Raw genomic sequence first — 21,633 nt, 5'->3', positions numbered from 1 at the left:
ATCCCTCATAGGAAGTAGGATTAGGTGAAAATATAAGAAAACCTCAACTTTTCTTATGTGTGTCAATATTAATTCCACGTGATCAGAATCTCTTACAGGAATTCTCAGCCTGCAAATGTTAGTTTGAGATCTACAATAGCATCCTTGTTATACAAACAACAAAAGACCAAACTCCTCATGATGCTCTTTGCAGAAGCAGTTTCCATTTATTAACTTCCCATGTTCAAATCTTTTGTTTACTCCAGCCGGGTAGAAGAGTAAAACATCAATTTTCTTGGGGTGCTGTGAGTGCTTCCAGACAGAGGATTCTGAGTGCTAAAAATCAAGAGATCATTGTGCAGCTATTCTTTTCCTTCTTCCTTAACAGATTTTTTTTTTTAATGGAATGGAAAAGATGGGAGAAGTGGTGGGGAAACACAGGTGGAAGATGATGAGTACTTTCAGATTTTATCATGCCATCACCTGTCTCATTCATGGAAATTTACAGGGGGTCGAGATAACCTCATCTTCCATTCATAACCCTCCCATATTTGCCCATCGCTTTATCCATCTTTTTTCTTATCGCAGAGAATCCATTAAAGAGAAAAAGATGGAATAGCGGCACAATGCTTCTAATTGGTAGCACTAGGAGCTTTCTGGAAGCATCCAAGTCGACTGGACCTCCAAAAAATTCCATTAATGAGGCAGGGCAATTGCATGATGAAAACCTCATCTGGAAGCACCTGAAGAAACAACTCCACCTTGCTCTCCTGAAATTGAAGTTGGGCAAAAAAATGTCACTGATGGAAAGTGGCCAGGTAGTTACATGCCCTTCTCACTCTCACTGAGTTTCCAGGATGGTCTATAGGACTTCTGCCAGGCAGGATTGGGCTCCATTTAAGTCCTGGATATGGGCATTTCTGGAGCACTCTGGAGACTCCTGCTGCTTGTTTCTCTGTCTGTAGCTGCCAGTTCTACTGATCAAAGCTTCCTAAAATAAGGGCTCTCATTGACATCAGTGGCTTTGGATCGGATTCAAGCTCCATATGGTTCATTTTACAAGGGGCGTTGTCTTGTGGCCGTCAGGTTTCTGGAGGATTGTTAAGAGCTCCCCTGGTGCGTGCCAGGGAGACACACGGACACCGCTAGCTATCTCAAGGCATCTCCCTAGCCTAGACACCGCATACTTCGCTCCCCAACCTAGCAAAGGGCGGTGAAAGTGCCTGTAGCAGCCCATCCCAGAGCAGAACCCCGCCGGCTTTTACCTTCCCAAGTTGATCACAACAGCTGCTGCTGCTGCTGCCGCCGCCAAAGAGGCTAAGAGCGGGAACCGGGGGACGTTGGCAGAGAAAAGTCTCTTCTTAATTCCTGCTCACCGCCTCACCTTTTTGGGTGGCTTTCTTGGTGCGAAGAGTGTGGAGAGAGAGAGAGAGAGAGAGAGAGAGAGACTACGAGGCTGGGGACCACTGCAGAATAGGCAACAATGCCGTGTGAGACTGCCCGCCCGCCCGCCTGCCTGCCTGGCGCCCAACTTTCCCTCCTCCTCTGCCAGACTTCCCCAGCAGCGCCCCTTCCACATCCCCGGCCCCTCCTCTCCCTCCCCCACCCCGCTTCTAACAACACGCCTCCCCTACCCAGCCGTCTCTTCCAGCTTGAGCCAGCCAGCCCCTTTTACAAGTGCCGCGCCCCCTCCTCTCCTTCCTTCCCCACCTCCCCGCTCAGCCGCCCCTCGGCGCCCCCTCCACGCAGCCTCTCTCCCTCGCCTCTAGCGGGCTCCTCTCCCACGTGTCTGGCGCGGCGCGGCGCGGCTGCTCCCCGCTGACAAGCAGGCCGCCTCCCGCCCTCCCTTTCCCCGACCCACCCCCTTCCGTCCTCCCCTTATTCTTCTCCTCGGAGCGCACCGGGCAGCCGCCTTGCCTCATTCCTTGAGCTGCTGTGGCGGCGGCGGAAAGGGGGGAGCCTTCACTTTCCTGCCCCGCGTTCAGGGTGGAAAGCAGCCGCCTGGCTGAAGTTTGCTCTCCTCAGTAGCGTTCGCGGCTTGTTATTTGAGTGGACTGCGGCGGGTGGGGGGCAGCCTTTCTTCCTTGCCGCCGTCGGTGTCGGCTCCCTCAGGCGTCTTCTTCGCAGTTCGCCCAAGGCGACCCTTTTAGGGTGCGCTCCCCCTCCCCCTCCTTTTGCGGGAGGAGCTGCAGCTCTCGCTCATTTCCCCCGACGGTTTCCTTTGAAATCTGCGCGCCCTCGGGAGGGGAGAGGGGGGGAAGGGAGGAGGATGCAGCACGGAGCGAGAGCAGCAGCAGCCCCCTCGGCCGCCGCGACCCGCAGAGAAGCTCGCTGAGGGAGGGCAGCCAGCCAGCCAGCCGCCGCGGCGAAAGGAGCGACGTTTGCCTCGCCTGGGAGGGAAGCGGCCAAGGAGAGAAGCAGAGGGGAGCTCCCGCAGGGGCAGGTCGGAATTTGGGGCTCGTGGGCGACACCTCAGGATTTTCCCGCTGGCAACGATGGGGAGACGGCGGGGGCTCTGCCTGCAGCCTTATTTCCTCTGGCTGGGCTGTGTGGCGCTTTGGGCGCAGGGAGCAGCTGGGCAGTCTAAGCAGCAGGTCCGTCCCGCTGATGGAGCAGACGGCGGCAGCAGCAGCAGCAACCCTGCCTTGGGGAGCCTGGACGGAGACACAGCGCCTGCCGCAGCCGCCACCATCAACCGAGTCCGCAGGAGAGGCCAACAGGACGTACTCAGGGGGTAGGAAAGCAGCGTTTCCTCGCACGCACGCACGCACAGGTAGGCCTGCTTCTCACAAACTGCAGCAGAGGTGGTATAAACCTGTGCCTGGATCGTGCCGCTTGAGGCTGCAGGTGGGGGCTGCCATGGTGGAATGCTCTTTCATAGGAAGTAAACCCATCAGTCCCTGAATATAGACAACAGGGTGCCAGCAGAAAGTCTCTGACCTAGTCTTCTCCTTGACATGCTGGTTTTCTACGTCTAGGATCTCCCTCCCCCCGGGGGGGGGGGCAGCATTCCATCATGTGAGCCTTCACCTGCACTAGTCTGAAGGAGGAGTACGGAAGTTTACCTCCTGAGCTGCTGTTTCTGAGAACTAGGCCAGACATACACTTACACAGCAGCAGACAACCCACTGGGACAACCATCCCGAGTCTGCCAATTCTTTTTCAGGCTCAAATACATCTATGCAGTCCCCTCAACAGCCTCCTTTATTCTCCTTCCACAAAACTTACAGCGACCTCCTCTTTACAATAACCACCCCCACTCCCACTAAGCAACTTAGGATACTTTCGTCTTACTCTCAAAAAATCTGCAAACACTGCTCCCATTAAATGCTCCTGAATCCCTCCCCCTCCCCCTCCCCCCCTCCCCTCCCCTCCCCTCCCCATAGACTATTACAATCACCTTTTTGAGGCTGACCCGCAAATCACACACTCTTTCCCTTCCCTTGACAACCCCTTCTTCAAGCCCTTTGTTGCAGCTCACAGGTATATCCTCCTTACTCTCAAATACTCTGACCGTTCCTGCTTTCTCTAGCCCATGCTTTTCACCACCTATTCAGCAGATTCCCATTGGCTGACAAGTGGTGACTGTATCCTGTCTCTATAAAGCAAGGGTGGGGAACCTCAGGCTTGGGCCAAATCCATCCCTTCTGGAGTCCCAAAGTGGCCCTCTGGGGGTTCCCTAAATGGCCATGTCCCCTTTCCCAGCCCCACACCCTTCCTCCAACCACTGATGATTTAGTGGTTTCCCAGCTTTTGTGCACTTTCCCCCCTGTTCTAAAAGGTTGAAATGCCTCTCTTAAAGCTTAGTGACTGGAAGTAAGTATTTTAAGCTACAATATGCCAGTATTTTTGGCCCCACCCGTTTTGACCTTGGACCCACCATTCACTGGAATGTGTCCCCTGAGAGCTTCTCCAAAATTGAATTGGCCCTCAGAATGGAAGGGGTTCACCACCCCTGCCATAAAGCCTATGGCCATCTCCTGATAGGCTTCTTTCATCAAGGCCTTAGATCAGCTCTAGGCAACCTATAATCCCCTCTTGACATCCAGCCCCAATCAACTTCCCATCAAATTCTCTTTCACTTCAAACAGCTTCTCAGCACTACCCCCACCTACTAGGCTTATCTGCTGCTAGAACTTATGTGCACCCAACCACAGCATTCCATAAACAATCCACATTTGTCTATGGGTAGCAGTAAGGCTAGGGCCCAGGCAAATTCTTCTTTCTTGTTTCTATCAAATTCCCATCCCCAGAACTGCCCCCCCCCCTGCACAAATGAGCACTATTATAAAAAACTTCACTACATCAAGCATTTCCATACAGTTGGCAGCCTTTAACAGTACAACTGTGGATCACTATGACAGAACGCCACAGTTATCAAGATGAAATGGGTTTCCCTTATTTTTCTGTTTTATTGCTCCATAGAACGCCATATAATAAGCACTATTACACAAGTAGAAAGACTATTCACTATGTAATGTACTGCAACAACTGGTTTACCACCAAGTCTAGTGGGCAGCCAATTCTTTGCATATTTTTACCTTACTTCTACCAGCCTGTTGTGTTAAGGTGCAAGTGTATCTCCTCAACAGCCACCTCTCTTTAGCCAGCTTGTCTTCCCAGTACCATTCATCACATCTCTGTGCATTCCCCTTCAAACTTTCAGCCAAAATACTTGCAGATGTCTCCATTTACTTTTGCACTCTGCTCCATTTCCTTTTTTTCCCCTTTTGTAATGGTTGCTTTTCTTTTTCGTTGGCTTGATTAATTAAATGTTAATTTTAACTTTTGGTCCATGTTGGAAAGTTTTCATGTGTTTCTTGAGACTGGTATAAAAAAGGGCTTTTGCAAAAATAAGCATGTGTAAATACGTCATTAATAGCAATACTAAATGTGGCAAATATTGCTTCAGTTTAATGATCAAGTTTTAAGAGTCTTTGGTATAGCACTGCTGAAAGGTGATTTCAATTAAAGTCTGCAGAAGCAACATGCTTTTTCAGATTGGGTGAAGGAAGCCAGTTATAAAATGCATGATCAGTCCTTTCCATTTTAAACCTATTATGCTATTATAAATGAGGCTTTTACATAGAATGTAATTCTTTGTCTTAAGATGGAAATGTTATTTTAGATTTGTGTGTGTGTATAACAGTGTATTTTCACTGTGTATAAAGTAGTTAGAGATACATTTGGTCCATTGTTCCTTCCTCTTATTTCAGAATGGTCTAAAAATGGAAACCTTAGTAAATGCTTATTACTTAGTCCCTTTTTTGCTGTTCGGCTTCAGCAACTTTTTTTTTGCCAAAGAGGTGGGTTCTTAGCTCTTAGAGGGAGGGATTTGGTGAAATACTTGTTTCATAGAGGGCTCTATGAAATATAGCTTGTTTGTTGTCTCTGTAGCCAATATTTTATTCCATTTTATTCTGCATAGCTAAAATCTGAATGTCTGTTTCCATTGACCTCAATTTTTGTGTACACGCTTGTTTGCATGTGACAGGCCAAATGTGTGTGGCTCCAGATTCCACTCCTACTGTTGCCCTGGATGGAAAACACTCCCTGGGGGAAATCAATGTATTGTTCGTAAGTGTTTGGCTTCAGATTTTACAATGTTTTGGTAATAATCCCCTCAAAAATTTATTTGAATTTCAGTAGCCCATTATATTTTTTAAAAGGAAGTAAGGAATTAATCTAGTTTGGTTGCTAAATTTAGGCTTCCATTTTGCATTTAAGAAATAGAAATTGCCTCATAGTTCCTATGTCAGAAATATTGGCAATACAAACCTATTGGTAAAAAATGCCATTTTAGAAATTCACAAATCCAGCAATGAACACTGTAAAATAGAAATTCTCAAATACTAAGCAGAGTACCACAGAAATAAAATGTAACTGAATTACATAGAAGTCATAGGACATCTAGGGATCTTTATTATTTTTGTTTAGGGTTGTAACAGATTTAGATTAGATTTGCTAAAATGTACTTTAATAGTTTCATGATTGTTTATTTGGCTAAGCTCACTATTGTGCTGAGAGAGCTGACTACTGATATGACTTGGCAAATATATGGAAGTTAGTTTAACTGTGGCTTGGACTCACCAGGACACAGGCCCACAACCTGTGGCTAAGGTCAGAGTTCAGTCCTGGAACATGTGAAAAATGATAAGCATCATTTGGGCGTGCGTAGGCTAGACCGTTTCTCTTTGTTCATTGATTAACACTATGCAGCATCTACTATCTCAGGGATTAGACAGAAGATGTTCCAGATTAGGAAGTATGTTTTATCAGGCAGATTTGGGTTATATAAATTTTCATTGTAGTGCTATGCATGTTTATTCAGATGTAAGTCCTATTGAATGCAGTAGGGCTTACTTCTGAATAGACATGCTTAGGTTTGCACTGTTAGCAGGGTTTATGGGCTTAGCCTAGGAGTTGCTCCACTGGTATAGTAGCAGTTCATAAAATCAGAGCTAAACTTCCAGTGGTGGCACAGGAGCACAATCCATCATCTCATGCTGATGCTGAGGCTTAATCCTCAACCCCAGTACTAGTGAAGCAGCAGTCATCAATGCTGCTACAATACTTCCTCTCAGTCCTTGAATAGGGTAGAGGTAGGATCAAGAATGCCTTCCACTGGATTCCAAGGGTTGTTGAAGAGGCTGTTGATTTCTTTTCTTGGGGCAATCCTACAAACCTATTGTAGTCCATATTCTAATATTCCATGCAACAAAATATGCAGTTAAAAGGATCTGAAGTGGGGGATGAAATTGTAAACTCAGTTATGAAGCCAGTGTGCTGTTATTATTCTGGCACATCACAACTATTTCACTTTATTGTTTGTAGATTTATCATGGCTTTCTTGCTGAACCTAACATTAACTGTGCCAAATATCATAGATGATGACCTTAAGTTTACCTCAGGGTTTCCCAGACACAGTATAATTGCAGATCTCATAACACAGAAAAGCAATCTGTAGCAGTCTGTAGCCCAGACCTGTGTTTAACTCAGTATTTAATATTATACTGTTTCCAATGGTGGAAGACTGATCTTTATGTTTATTTTATCGCTGTTTTCAGCTAGGGGATAAATGCACACAGAGTTTCATTTATATTACAGCCCAATCTTCAGAACATTTTTACCCATGATGCTTAAATTGGCTTTGACTTAAATTGGTATGTAACACAAATGTAAAACCTACATTGGCTACAATATACATTCAATTTCTCTTCTGTGTTATATCCCATGTCAACAACATTCACTGTCACACAGTGCACAAACAGCATAAAAGGACTCAAAGGCACATTGAAAGTCTGCTTAGAATACTCAGCTAGTACAATGAAGGAGATATATATATATATATATATATATATGGAGTGCTTGGAGTATAGAGGTGCTCAACCTGAGTAAAGTTCTTCAGTTCTTTAAAAACTACTAGATGAGGTTAGATAACATATATATATATATATACACACACACACACACATACATACATGTAGATTTCCCTGTTCTGCCTTTGTTTCTTAAAGAAACCTAGAAATATTTGTTAATGGAGGCTGTGGTCCTGTGTAGTGGGAGTAAATAAATGGACTCGCTTCTGAGTAAACACACATAGGATTGAGTTGTGATAGCATGAATACCACACTTTCCTATTTAATGTTTTCTACTGAACTTTAGATGAACAAAATGCTTTATTGTTTGCAATGTGGCAGTTAAAACAGATGTAAAAGTTCAATCTGCTCATCTTTTAGGAGTGGTTGCTTAAACCAGAAAAGACTATATTGTTTCTAAAATGAAGTCAGAGATATATTTACAATTAGTATTTCTAGAAAGTGTTTGAATGAACCATATGTCAAAACTAAGCACTTAACATCTCCTTGTTTTATGTCCAGAGATAATCATGTGTCTTTACAACAAGGGTTTTTACAGGGACTTCAAAGGTTCTGACTTTAAACCTAGTCCTCTGAATGCTTTGGTTAGAAAAAGTCAGCAGAAAGGATTGTTTGAAGATAACATTATCAACTGGAAAGCCATAGTTTGGTCTTGTAGGGCTAAAACAGATGTGATGTTAAATGTGTGAATGCATTTAACGTATCTGCTTTTTATTATCAAAATTACAATGGGGTGGGGGGGATTGAGACTGTGGCAAGGGGGGGAACCTTTCTTTCCCCCTCACACTACAGTCCTGATGAAATCCAAACCCTGTGAAGCTGCTATTAGCTCCATGTGGGAAGCTTCCACTGGCACTAGGGATGGAGAACTAAGGATGCTTGATTTTGCTGAGATTTTCTGAACTCCACTCCATAGCTTGGTTTGTTTTGCTCCTTTTCTTGTTTGTGACCTGTTTTTCTTTTCATTCAAACAGTTTGAATGGGAAAATGTGCATTTTCCAGAAGTGCACGCTTTCCCCCCATTAACTAAAGTGAGAAAATGTGTATTTCTTTTTAAAATGTGCATTTTGAAGTGCACATTTTTCAAAATATGCATTTTTCAAACACGATTGCAAGTTTGGAAATTTGCAACTCCCTCCCCCCCTCCTGTTCATGTTCAGGATTGTCAGTGGGGCACGTTCGAATGATTTGATAATGGAAATTAAATTCTCAAACAACTCTAATTGGCACCATCTTCCCTCTTGGGACCAATAGCAGGTTGTAAGGTAGGTGTGTGTGTGTGTGTGGGGTGTCCGTGGGGATATTCATCAGGACCACAGTGTGGGGGGGAAAGGATTAACCCCCTCCCTGTTTGCCACAGTCCTAATCCTACTTGTCCTCATACCCTCCCCTGCTGCAGCTATAATTTTTGATAGTTAAAAACAGACACCTTTAACGCATTCACAACATTAATGTCATATCTGTTTCGCCCCTCAGTCCTTATAATATGTGCATTAGTGAAATATAACTCCATTATTTTAGATTACTCTGATTTCCAGATTGACTTTGTGTCATCTCTGTGTATATTTACATATCTCTCTTAGAGAAATAGGACTTGGCGTTTTTATGCCACGCTCTAAAATCTTAACCACATCAGAATGGAGACTCTTTTTACAGTTATGTTATTAGTAGCAGAGAAAAAAGCATAACAAAAAACCACAATCCAGCCTTCTCCAGGCTGGTGCACCCAGATGTGTTGGTCCTATAATCCTATAATCTGCAACCAGCATTGCCAGTGCCATGGGAGTTTTAAAACTGGGAGTTTTAGGACTTTTTCTGTCTAAACATGCATAGGATTTCACCCTTAAGCAAATAACTGTTTCTATTCGCCAGCATTTCTTCAACAATTTAAGGTTAAAAGTGTTTTAATACATTATTTTCTTCCACAGCAATTTGTAGAAATAGTTGTGGTGATGGATTTTGTTCTCGCCCTAACATGTGCACTTGCTCCAGTGGACAGATATTGCCAACCTGTGGAACAAAATCTAGTAAGTCCTGAATGTATACTTGTATTTTGTTACTCTTTAGTAAGTTTCCATTTATAGTGTTTAGGGAGAAAAACTATAATGTTATACTAGGGTTTTTTTTACAAACAAATAAATAGTAAAAGCAGGAGCCGGTCATCTGTTACATCAGCCCTAACCCCTCTTGCATGCAGTGCTTTCCATGAGGAGTTTCCTGCTTCTCACATGCCTCCCCTCCATTAGGAGTTGTCCTGGGAGGACAGACTGCACTCACAACATGGTTGTGCACACCTAACAGAGCACATAAAGGTCAAACTACACTTCAGTGTTATTCACAGTTTTTAAATGCGTGCTTAAGCTGGCCACTATTATCTTGAAGGAAAAGCATATGTGTGGGGCCCCAGTCCAGAACATGCTGCCAATCCAGGTCAGGACCGTGCTCTAGTTTTCTACCAAAAAAAACTTTTCCCCTGCTGCTATTTCCCCCAGAAGATGCTAATCATCCCCTGCTTGACACCCCCCACCCCCCCCCAGGAGCAAATAGCAACTGGGTGGCATGTTTGGCAGGACACAGACATGGGCCCTCCATCTGATAAATGAGGAACATGTTGCTTCAAAATCTTGGCCAGGTTAAGGGCTTTTTTAGAAGCATGAATAACATAATGTGTAGTTTGGCGCTAAGGGCATGACTGAATGGGTGGTGTATATGTAAACACATGTTTATTATACAAATTAGAGCTGTGTGTAAATGGCCTCTTGAAATTCTCCATCTTACTTGTGGGCAGAGAAATTTGGGAGACAATTTCACTGAATTTCTCCAGGGAAAGGAGAAATTCTCAACAGTTTCTCCCAGGTAGGGCTCCCCATTGGCAGGCCTTGTAGCACTGCTTCTTTCATTTTTGGTAAGGGTTTGGGGGGTTTTCGTGCTGCAACAGCATCCGCTGTCTTGGCAGGCTGGCCCCCAATCCAGCACAACGCAGGTGGAGGCAGTGTTGTGTCTAGCTCCAGGGATGAGGTGGAGTTAGTGCTCTGCCAAAATTTTCCTCCAGTTTCCTGAAAGTGTTCTCCCCCTCTCCCCATGAGGCTTCCCTTTTTCTGTCTCATTCAGGATCCTTTATAATTTATTTTTGTGGTGCTTTTGAGCTTACCTAATCACAGCTAGCCTCCCAGGCTGCCTGCACATCCTGATCTGAAAAAGCTTCATGGGAGGAATTACCCCATGGTGCCTTAAACTGGGTTTGAATTGAAGTGTAGGAAGCTGAGGAGACTACAGGCAGCCAGAGAGATGATTGTACAATGAAAAACAGGACACTTGTGCTCACTCCTCAGCTACCTTGTAAGGTAAACCCAAGAAACCCAAATCCAACCCATGAGAATTTCTCAGAAATTTCTTTTTGAAAGCAGTTTCTCTTCTATCAAATTGAATGGGAATGGTTGAAAAAAATGTAGGAGAATTTTTGGGCACAGCGCTAATGTGAATACATATCAACTGTGATACAGTTAGAGGCTAAGTGGATATGGAGACAAGATTCTTCATGTGTACCTTTATCTGGATAAAGAACTGTGTATGCAAACAGGTGCTGCATTTCTGATTCCCAAGTGCAGCAGCTGGGGCTGTGAGCTCATAAAAGAGTAAAAGAAACTGGATTCCTGGTGACCAGGTATTTAGGAGAGGAAGAGAGGTGGATTTATTCAGTCCATCCCATTCCCTTCCCCTTCAGACAATTGATGGGTTTCTTTTACTGGGCTGTAGATAGGCAGTCTTGGCTGCTGCACCCGTACCTAATTGGGTTGGGGCCATTGTATTCATATTTTGTAAGTAAAATTAGACTAGTCAGCAATTTTACAGACTTTTATAAAGGTGAAAGTATATACTAGGCACTGCATAGAAATATAACAAATATGGTCCTTGAATCTAACCAAATGAAACAAAGCACAAATTCAGGGTAATTCTTGATGATATGCTTTGAAATATGAATAGAATGGAATACGATTTGGGGAGAATGGTTTAGAGAGGAAATTACAAGGGAAAAAAGGGAGTATTCCAACAGATGGGTGTAACTATGAATCACTCATGCCCTAGTAACACTTCCAGAGTGGACTGCTGTAATACACTTGACATGGGGCTGCTTTTGAAGAGTGTTCAGAAATTGCAGTTGCATTCAAATGTAGCTGCCAGACTATTAAATGGAGCTTGTCAGTTCTATGTTTCATCTCTGATTTGATTCCATTTTTGTTGGTGACCTAGTTGGCACAATTCAAGGTGCTGGTCTTGACTCTTAAAGAGCTAAGGGCTGGCTGGGGAATGCTGGAATTTGTAGGATTTTTTTTCTGTCTAAACATGTATTGGATTGCACCTTAAATCATTTGGGGCCAGAATATCTGAAGGGTATTGGCCTCTTCCCAAATTTACCTATCCAACCATTCATATATCAACATCTGAGGATCTTCACTGCATTTCCTTGCCTTCTTTTCTACATGAGGTTTTTAACCCTCACCTTTGCTGAGGCTTCTGCTTCTGGATGGTTTGTGGGAATGAAATTGGCGCCTTTACATGTATTTTTTCCCCAGAGTTTTTCTTTCTCTGCCTTTCTATATGTTTTATTACATGACCACTAGATGGTGCTGTGGTATAGCAGAATTCCACAATTACATGAGAGTCTCATTCTGCCATTTCTAAATAAGACCACACTTTCCTTGATCTAAAAAACACTGGGGAAATGGTTATAAAGAGTGGGAGAGGCCCTGGAAGATGACGACGTCATGTGAAAGACTGCAAACTTTCATGATTGAGTGAGCAATCATGAGCACGCAATAAAAGCCTCATGTAGAAAGGCTCGAAGGTTCAATAAGTGGCCACACAAAACAATTCGATTGTGGTGCCATGTCCGTAGAATGCCTGCCTGGGGGAGGGTCCACCTGGTTACATCAATGCTAGCCTTTCAGTGAGCAGTGAAAACCTAGTTATTTAAGAAGGTGTTTGTGGAACTAGGTTTTATTGCTGTTCTGCCAATACAGGCTGAATCTACAGATAGCAGTTTTACCATTATCATACTGCAGTGATAACTGTTGGTGCCCATTGCTGTCATGTGCACCAATAGTTATCATTGCAGTATGATAACGGTTGGGCTGCGGTGGCTTAGTGGTTAAGACGCTGAACTGCAGACTGGAAGGTCGGCAGTTCAAGACCTGAGTGCTGCGTGACAGAGTGAGCTCCCGTCTTCAATCCCAGCTTCTGCCAACCTAGCAGTTCGAAAGCAAGAAATTGCAAGTAGATAAATAGGAACCGCCTCGGCGGGAAAGGTGACAGCGTTCTGTGCACCTCGGTGTTCAGTCATGCCGGCCACATCACCACAGAAGCGTCTTCGGACAGCACTGGCTCTTTGGCTTAGAAACGGGGATGAGCACCGCACCCTAGAGTCAGACACGACTGGTTGGGGACACCTTTACCTTTTTTTTTTTATGATAACGGTAAAACTGCTATCTGTAGGTTCAGCCACAGTTTTCTTGAGGGTCTTTCAAAGTATCTACTTCTTTATTTTGTTTTATGATATATTGTATTTTTATGTTTGATTTTTTTGGTTTTATAACTTTTATGAATTGCATGGGGGGGAGGTTCTGTTGTTGACAGAAAGGCAAGCTATTAACCATGTTAAATCGATAATAAATCAATGTGTGCAGATTATTTTGTGGATCTGAAACAACAAGAGAATGGACTGAGGTGGGAGAATGGATTAATGAAATGGGATGAGGCTAATATAAGGAAATGAAATAAGAAATTAATTGCTGCAAACGTGGTTAACAGCTTTAAGATAAAGTTTAAAGGAGATAAATATAAAGGAGCTTCAAAGTGACAACAGAAAACTAAAAGGGGTTGGGAAGAGATTTAAGAATAGGATAAGAATTACAGGGAGAAATAATATTTTGGATAAGGTAGCCTAGAGGAGAAAGGTATAGTTGGTTCTATTTTCTTAATGGAGAATTCAGAGCTCCATATATATTATGCTTTTGACAGAGAAGCTTCATTCCAAAGAGCACAAGAGTCAGAGAGGAGAGGGCAAGATGGAGAGCACATGTGTCGTAAACAAAGTGGTGGTGCAGAGGGAGGAGAGAGAAATCTCCATGTGTGAGAGAGGGAGACCAGTGTGTAAAACAGGGAGATAGGTGAAAGGTTCTGCCATGGGTTGCTGACTGGGTAGCAGGGGGTATTGAAGAGAGTTGTGTGTGCTTTGGAATTTACCAGATAAGTTATTAGTTGCAGGTCTCTAGTTTAAAATAATGTGTCTTAAATCAGTTTTAAGATTACACAAAGTCCTCCTAGTTAATGAAGTGATAATCTTATCACTTGCCTATCTTACGTTTTAATGCCTATTACAAATATCTGGATAGTCTCAAAATATATTTTATGTTTGTTTCATTGCATGCATTCCTGATGCTTGTGCTTTTTAGCCAGGTTTGGCCACCTGATATAAAATTAGTATTGCTAAGTCATTATTTATGTTTTGCTTTAGTACAACAGTGCAATATCAGATGCATGAACGGTGGTACCTGTCTAGATGACCAATGCCAGTGCCAAAAGGGATATATTGGTGCTTACTGTGGACAACGTAAGTAGATATTTTGACAATCAGAATCTATCTGAGTATTGCATATTCCTGTATCCTGGTGTTTTGCAGTGCCTATTGTTGCATCTGGATGTAGGAGACCAGGGTTCAAAGCCCTTATCACTGATGAAGCTCACCGGATAGCCTTGATCAAATAATTGTCTATCCCCCAGCTGGGGTTGTTTTGGGGATAAACTGCTGCTCTTTGAGAAAAGCTGGGATATGAATGCAGCTAGCGATAATAATGTTGATCTGTTTTGGCAGCATTAGTAGTATTTTATGACTCAGTGTTGTGCACTGAGAATTTGTCTGAACTGAGAATTTTGGGATATTACTAGAAAAGTGCTGGAAGTTTGCAATAAAATTAAGTGTGTTCAATGAAATAATTATGGAATACCTGTCAAGGAACACTTGAGTACAGCAAGGTGTTATAGATTTTGTAAGCTCTAAAATCAAAGACAGTAAAGAAGGAGAAGTTCCTATCCTAGATTGCCATACAAGGAGTACCAGGTGCACATGTTAAGTTTCTTATGCACATTACTAAGGCTGTATCAGTATAATGGGTCTTTATGAAATGATCATACTTTGATTTTAAAAAATACAAGATCAAACACACACAAAACCATACCCTTCCACAGAGTTCATTTCTTGGATTAAAAACACGAACAGTGTGCACATTAAAGGGCAGTATCCAACAGGGGTGCTGCACCCCTACCGATTCCATTGCACCCTTGCCAGTTCCATTCTGCAAGCCAGACCACTGCTTGTGGAACAGAGATTTAGTGCTTTTGGGAGCAACTGGAAAAGAGCGGAAATGCTTGTTTCTGGAATGGGGAGTCAGTGGAGCTCACATAAGGGAGCTGTGCCAATCTGTCCCAATCCAGAAATGAGTGTTTCTGCTCCTTTCAGGGCTTCCTATAGGAAGCATCAAATCTCCGTTGTGCAAGTGGTGAATCCTGCTTGTGCAGTGAAATTTGCAGGAGGGGCCACTTGAACAATGGCCTGTTGGATACTGCTCAATGTGTGTTTTATGTTATTTATATATTTGAATTCAAGTTTCTTCCATCTAATTGCAACATTCTAACACCATCACACTGTATATTCTATCAGGCCCACAAATGTGAAATGAAGTCAATGTTCTTAGAAACAGCTAAAAAGAAGCCCTGATAATTTGTTCTGCAAGAATGATATAGTATGATATAGGTTTTTGCACATCACGCTAAGGCAGCCTGAGAAGAATCCACGGTGGATGGATGGCTTGTCCATTACTCCTAACAGATGATCGCCCACTCCGCAGCTTCCCATAGCTTCCCATGGCTTGTTTCTGCCTCTGTCCCTCACAGTCCTCCAGCCTGCTGCTGGCATGTAACCCAGGGTACTGTGCAGCAGAAATCCTCGTTTCCTTGTTTGGTACATCAGCACCCTTTCTGCAGTTGGTCTTCTGGGGTTGCCAGCTGATGAGGGAAACTCCCCCTCCCCCATGAGATTGTAAAAAAAGAAATGATTTTCTGAGCCCTTATGAACACGGGAACACATTCACAAGCTTGGAGGAGGGGGACACTAGCACAAGAGTGAAAGACCGTCTGTACGCTATTTAGGCAATCTTCCCCTTATCCCCCCTTGTCAATGTCATCCACTTCAGCGCTTCCCTTCCATTGAAGTAAGAACACCTGTGAGAAGGTGTTCTTAAACTTTTAAAATATTATTTTTCTTGCCATGGATTTTGTGCAGATTTCACCTCTGTTCTATTGCTCTGCTATGAGATTTGTGCAAATTTCCCTTCCATTCTCGCTAGTGCTGCTGCCATTCTCCTTCATCTCTTCCCAGCCCCAGGATGGATTTTTAATTTTTTGTTGCTGTTGTAGAGATCATGAAGAAAGGACACCAGAGAGTGCGCAGGAGCGAATGACTGCTGCTGGGGATTTTGCTCAGAATTCCCCTCTGTTTTACTGCTCTGCCATGAATTTTGCATAATTTCCCTGTATTAATATCCTGATCTATTTCATCCTCCATTTTCTGGTCCCCCACTCTCTGCTTTGTGCTTGTCACTTCCCTCCACTGTTAGCTGTCAGATGTACATGTGGGTTACACAGCAATGTTGGGGATCAAATTTAAAGGCTGAGCAGTAAATGGTGGGGAGATTTGCCCAAATTTAAAGGCTAGGCAGTAAATGGAGGGGAGATTTGCACAAATTCTGTGAAGTACAGTAACCCAGCAGTAATTACTCCGAAATGGAGCCATGATGCAGAGGGGAACCTATAATTCCCACTTGTCAATGTCATCCTCTTGCTATTATGCCTTAAACTGATGCTTGTCAGTTTCCTCCTCCCATCTAACACTTTCCTGAACAGGACAGAATGATGGGGTGCCCCCGCAGGAATTGCACTCTCCCCAATCTCTCCATTCTGGTCAGCAGCTGCTGTCGGAGTTTGGGGAAGTGTTGAATGTGGGGAGGAAACTGACAAGTGTCAGCTCAAGTCTTAATAGCAAGAGAATGTCATTCTCTTGCTATTAACTGGGAGTTATCCCCTCGCCCCTGCTTGGTGGTCCTTTTTGCAGCATTTACTTCATTCATTTTTTAAAAAAAAGTTTGGTGCTTCTGAATTGCACAAATGGGTTCGTATTTACTTTTAGTAGTATCTTTTCCTCAGTCCTTCGCAATGCGCAGATTACCCTGTGTAATCTGTGCGCAGATTACCCTGTCTGCTACGTGCTGTCTTGCCTTGTCAATGTCCTTGTATATTACATATTTGGGAGTTTGCTGAAGTGGAGTAGGTAATACGCTAGGAAACTGACAAGGCGAGGCTGCACATAGCAGTCAGGCAAATCTGCACACTTGCAAATGACTAATAATAAAAAAATTACAAACCCATTTACACAGTTCCAAAGCACTAGAAAAAAAAAGGTGGTGACCGAGTTGTGGTCCTTCTAAAATGCCATTTCTGCATCGGTGGAGGGCCAGACATCACTGGAGTGGGAGGCTGGAGGTGGCACTGGCGAGACTGAGTGGAGAGGCACATGCTTTTTTTCTCACATTTGCCAGGCAGCTCTGTAACCACTTGGGACAAGCCGCACTGACAGGTTTGGATGTCACAGCAAGCCTGAGAACAAGCCACCATCACCAACCTGACAACAAGCCATGGGTTCTCAGGGTGGCTTGTGCGTGGTTAAGAAACCATGCTGAATCATCTGTGCTGGGTCTGCATGCCACAATAAGCCACACTGACACTAACAAGGCTCACAACCCACCGTGGCTTATCGTATTGTGCGAACCCAGTCACTGCATGATTACAGAGGGGTAATAAGCCATGGTGGCTTGTTTTCCCTCCCGATGAGTGCCAGTTGCGAGCCACCTCATCAACATAATTACCTTGCCGGGCACGGGTTGTTGTGGAATCAGAACCAGGTGAGGGTGGTTGGTTGGGGTGGTTTACAAGCCATCCTGAAGCCCATAGCTTATTCTAGGATTGCTGGGTGGTTTGTAAACTACCCCAGCCACTCACCCTTGCCGGATTCAGACGTCACGACAACCTGCACCTACTGGGGGTAGTTATGTTAATTAGGTGGCTCATAACTAGTACATGTGGGGAAGGAAAATAAGCCACTGTGGCTTATTTTCCCTCCCTGATCATGTCAACCTACTGTGTATGATATAGTGTAGTCTATTTCACAGGGCCTTTGGGGTGGTTGGAGTAGAATGGGGATAAAAGCATAATTCAAAATCCACCAAATGTTAAATCGAAGAAATTCAGTCTTCACAGTAAAATGGGGAGTGGTGGTCCACATGTATTTCCCTGAACCTCTGTTGTTCAGAATGCTCCTTTCCATTTCTTTTAAAACTTCATTGAGTAAGTGTGGATGACATTCTGAGGCAGTTGGTTTCCCAAATTACAACCTACTGATAATGGTAGAAGATTATTTATGAAATGGCACATTTACCGAATGTAAAACCCACCTTCCCAAACTGCACAGGTTTTTCAATCTGCTAATGACCAGTTACTGATGAAGAAGTAATCAAAGGCCATTGTTTCTCAAAGCAGGCTTTGATGTCCTTGGATAGGATTCAAATTATTCCAAAGGCCAGTATAAGAGCCCCTAATCTTTTTGTCTACCACAGAATGGCATCTGTATTTGGATTGATTATACAGAGCTTCACACAACTCCAAGTTGCGCTATTTCTGCCCACAGCTGATGCTTAAGTGATTTTGTGGAGGAAGAAAGCAGAAAAAATACATTCCAGAGCAATTAGAGTTGCTTTTCTTTAGTCTCTCATGAAATCACAAATTTAGGCAATGAGGGACATGTAGGGTGCAGTCAAACATAATTCCAAACCATTCACAAGCAGAATACGGTCTCAGACCCCAGTGCTCCCTCTCCTGCCCCCATCCCATGGGCCACAATCTCAAAACTTCATTCAGCATTCTTAATAGCTTGGAGAACCTCCATCGTTAACAGGATGCTCTCCTCTTCACAAAGTCATTCTCCATGAGCAGAGGGTGACAAGGCAGTAAAGGAGGGGGCTGGGGCTACAGTACCCCTTCTCCTTATGCATTTATTTTAGCCACTTTCTGAATGCCTGAATAGGGCTATAGACTGCCCTTAAAGCAGGATCCCAAACCACAGTTTGATACTTGTTTAAGGACAAGCTATGGTTTACTCAAGCCATAGTTTGCCACGTTTTGATGCAATGGTAAATTATGGTTTGTTGAAAACCTGAGAGGCAGTTTAGAATCTGTGGTGTGCAAAAGTGAGGCGTGGGGGGAAAAGGAGGAAAGAGTGTGTAGGAATATGGCTTGACCCTTCTTAAACACGTAATGCCAAACAATGGTTTGGTGTTACATATGAATATGCTGTTAGTCTTTATTGGCCATAGGGACAGTGTTTTAAGTGCAAGAGGGGGAAAAGAGGCCTAGATAGAACCCCCCTTTTCTCCCTTTGCCACTTCTGAAGATCTTTCTCACCAATGCATGAGGGCAATATTAAAAGGTTTGAGGGAATCCCAAGGTTTTCGGAAATACAAAAAAAATCTGTTGGAAAAAAAACCTTAAAGGAAAAAAAAACCATAACAGTGCAATGAGTACTGTGAGCATTGACCACGGAATACTGATTTACTGTTGGGGGTATGGAAGAAAAACTGGATGGGAGGAAAAATGGAATGAAGTATCTGGAAGTAAGGCATGACTGACAGACTGGAACGCTTGACACTGCAACATTTTGTGGCAGGTCCCACTTGTGTACACTGAATTGCAATTCACATGAAAATTAGACAAATATTATTCTTTTAGATTATCATAATATAACCATTTATTAAATATGCTGTACTTGAAATTTTAAAATTATGTTGCTCCACATAGTATCATAATTCACCCACCATATATCATAAAAGCAACACAGAAGTACTGTCTTTCTGTCCATAGATGAATAAAAGGTAATTCAGTTTAATAAGCCCTGATAAGGTATAGAACAGTACATTTTATGTGTTTCCCCTTGTCATATAAGGGGATACTTCTATCACACATCAAAGTTTTCCACCTCCTTTTCCCCCTTAGCTTAATGATTTATTTACTCCCTACTTCAGTGTTGTTTTGGCGCAGGAAAAGTAAATGCTTTCAAAACCTGACCATAAGCCATGGGGGCCTTTAGTTGGAAAACTGCCAAAAACATTGAGAGCAAATCACATTTAGCTGTTGGTTGAGGAAATTGTAAAGACAGTAGAACCTTCTCATGGTTGCAGTCTGCTCTGTAACAGTGAAGTGAAACCATTAAAGATGTAGATGCTTTTCATACTTTATAGGTTGTACTATAATACTCACTGATGAAAGAACTCCACATTATTGCATCTTATGGTATCGTTTAACTGTAGTCCAGCAAAGGAGATGCTCCCAGAATGAGCTCAGCACAAGAATGGTATGAAGCTTCCTGCAGAAATAATGTATTTGAATTTAAAAATGAGTAGACTGATTAGCTCAAACAGCCCAATGAGTTTCAAACACAAATGGACCATCAAGGCAATTATTTGTGTGTGTGTGTGTGTGGGGGGGAGTTTTGAATCGATAGGTCTTCCTTTTTCTCAGAGCTATTCTCAGGTACGCCTGTTAAGAAAATGTAAACTTTCAAGAAGTAATGGAATAAAAAAAAAAAATGTTGCTTCACAAAGTGTTATAACTTATCTACTGTATTTTTAAAAAGCAAAGCAACACAAGTCTTGTCAAAGCCTGTTCTGAGCAGTACAACTACTTAAAAAACCTTTCTTGCTTATTCACAGTGTGTATTTTCTTAACACACACACCTCAGAAAAGACCTGGCGGGTGGGGGAGAAAGTAAAATGTTCCTGCCTGTTCAACCTTGTATTTCTTTAAACACCCTGAAGAAGGGCCATCTGTGATTTGAAACACATTGGCCATTTTGCACTGCCCTCTCTATTTATTTTGAACTTCGAATACATTGGTTTCTATATCCACTTAGGGCTGTTCTTGTGCTGCTATTTCTAAACTATGTACACTCATTCGCTACACACTCCTGTCTTTATAATGTTTTCCCTTAGTTACTAATGGCCATACTTCATGCTTGTAAAGTGTGAGAGCAAAATTACTGCATCTTCCCATGATGGTGGGCAAGAAGTCTCCCCCTCCTTTCTTAGGAGCACTGTGTTTACATGTTAAGAAAGTTATGAGGTACATAATCTCAAAGTTTTGTTATCACAACCTTGTAGCCCCAAACCATAAGTGAACTTTGATTTATGTATAACTAATGTTAAGCCATTGCTGCTATTTTTTTCCAGCACTGTAGATGAATTGCATTGTTTTTCCTGCCCTCTTATATTCTACCCTGCCAAGCCACACTTACTCTGATCTTGTCAACACAGGCTTTTCCTTAGTTCCTTCACTTTGGATATTCTTTGCCTCCTCCTGCTATCTGCATATATGCTTTTTTGCCCCTTCTGTTCCCAGACATCGTGGCACTCCAGACAAATGTCACGTCCCCTGAGGTGTCTAGATATGGAAGGGAGAGGAGTGGTTCTGCTGTATGTAAATGCTTGTTTTCTTAGAGGCCCAGTCAAAAATCTTAGGGGCTATAAAAGGAAATGTTTCTTTGACAGAACAGATTCAATTTTCACATAACAGGCTAACAAGTTTATGCTTTGATTATTATGCAGTAGAAATGATTTGTAAGATTAATTGCCACATAATTATTAGATATAAATTATTTTACGACTTTTGCTCTTTTCTGTTGAAATAAATTATAGGCTGAAATTTTCTCATGCAGTATTTGGAAACTTATTATTATATAAAGAAAATGATATATCTGGGTAAGAACTTCAGTTAGACTGCATCTATATTATGAGGGTTTTTTTGCATTAGAAACAGCATCTTTTGATATAATGTAGTCCATATTACTGTCTCCTTGCTATGTTTTTATGATTGGCTTATTGGTCTATGTCCCCACCCCACCCCCGCAACATTCTGTGAACAGCTGGTGCAACTTACATGAAATGCTTTCATGCATATGAACATTTATAAAGCACTCTAAAATGCTTTCATGTATTTCAGTAGGTCTGAACATTTGTGGTCAGTGCACCAAACCTATGGTAACCTTTAAGTCACTGACCAATTTATTTACAAATCAGACTATTAATGCAAATTATTCACAGATAATACTGTGGGAGAG

General features: G+C 42.9%; 1 protein-coding gene across 1 annotated transcript in view; it reads left to right on the top strand.

Moving 5' to 3' along the window:
• The first annotated feature begins 2,231 nt into the window (after positions 1-2,231).
• The window catches only part of FBN2 (fibrillin 2), a 262,921-nt gene continuing 243,519 nt past the window's right edge, over positions 2,232-21,633 (top strand). The window contains exons 1-4 of the mRNA XM_084832107.1: positions 2,232-2,713; positions 5,474-5,556; positions 9,287-9,385; positions 13,873-13,968. Of these exons, the coding sequence (XP_084688233.1) occupies positions 2,475-2,713; positions 5,474-5,556; positions 9,287-9,385; positions 13,873-13,968 (517 nt within the window). The 5' untranslated portion in view covers positions 2,232-2,474. The remainder of the gene's footprint in view (positions 2,714-5,473; positions 5,557-9,286; positions 9,386-13,872; positions 13,969-21,633) is intronic.

This window comes from Heloderma suspectum, chromosome 2, assembly GCF_057233095.1.
Source record: "Heloderma suspectum isolate Gila_16-S chromosome 2, 16-S_ref, whole genome shotgun sequence".
Lineage (NCBI taxonomy): Eukaryota > Metazoa > Chordata > Lepidosauria > Squamata > Helodermatidae > Heloderma > Heloderma suspectum.
Note: the sequence above shows the minus strand (reverse complement) of the source record. Positions and strands in the feature narration are given on the sequence as shown.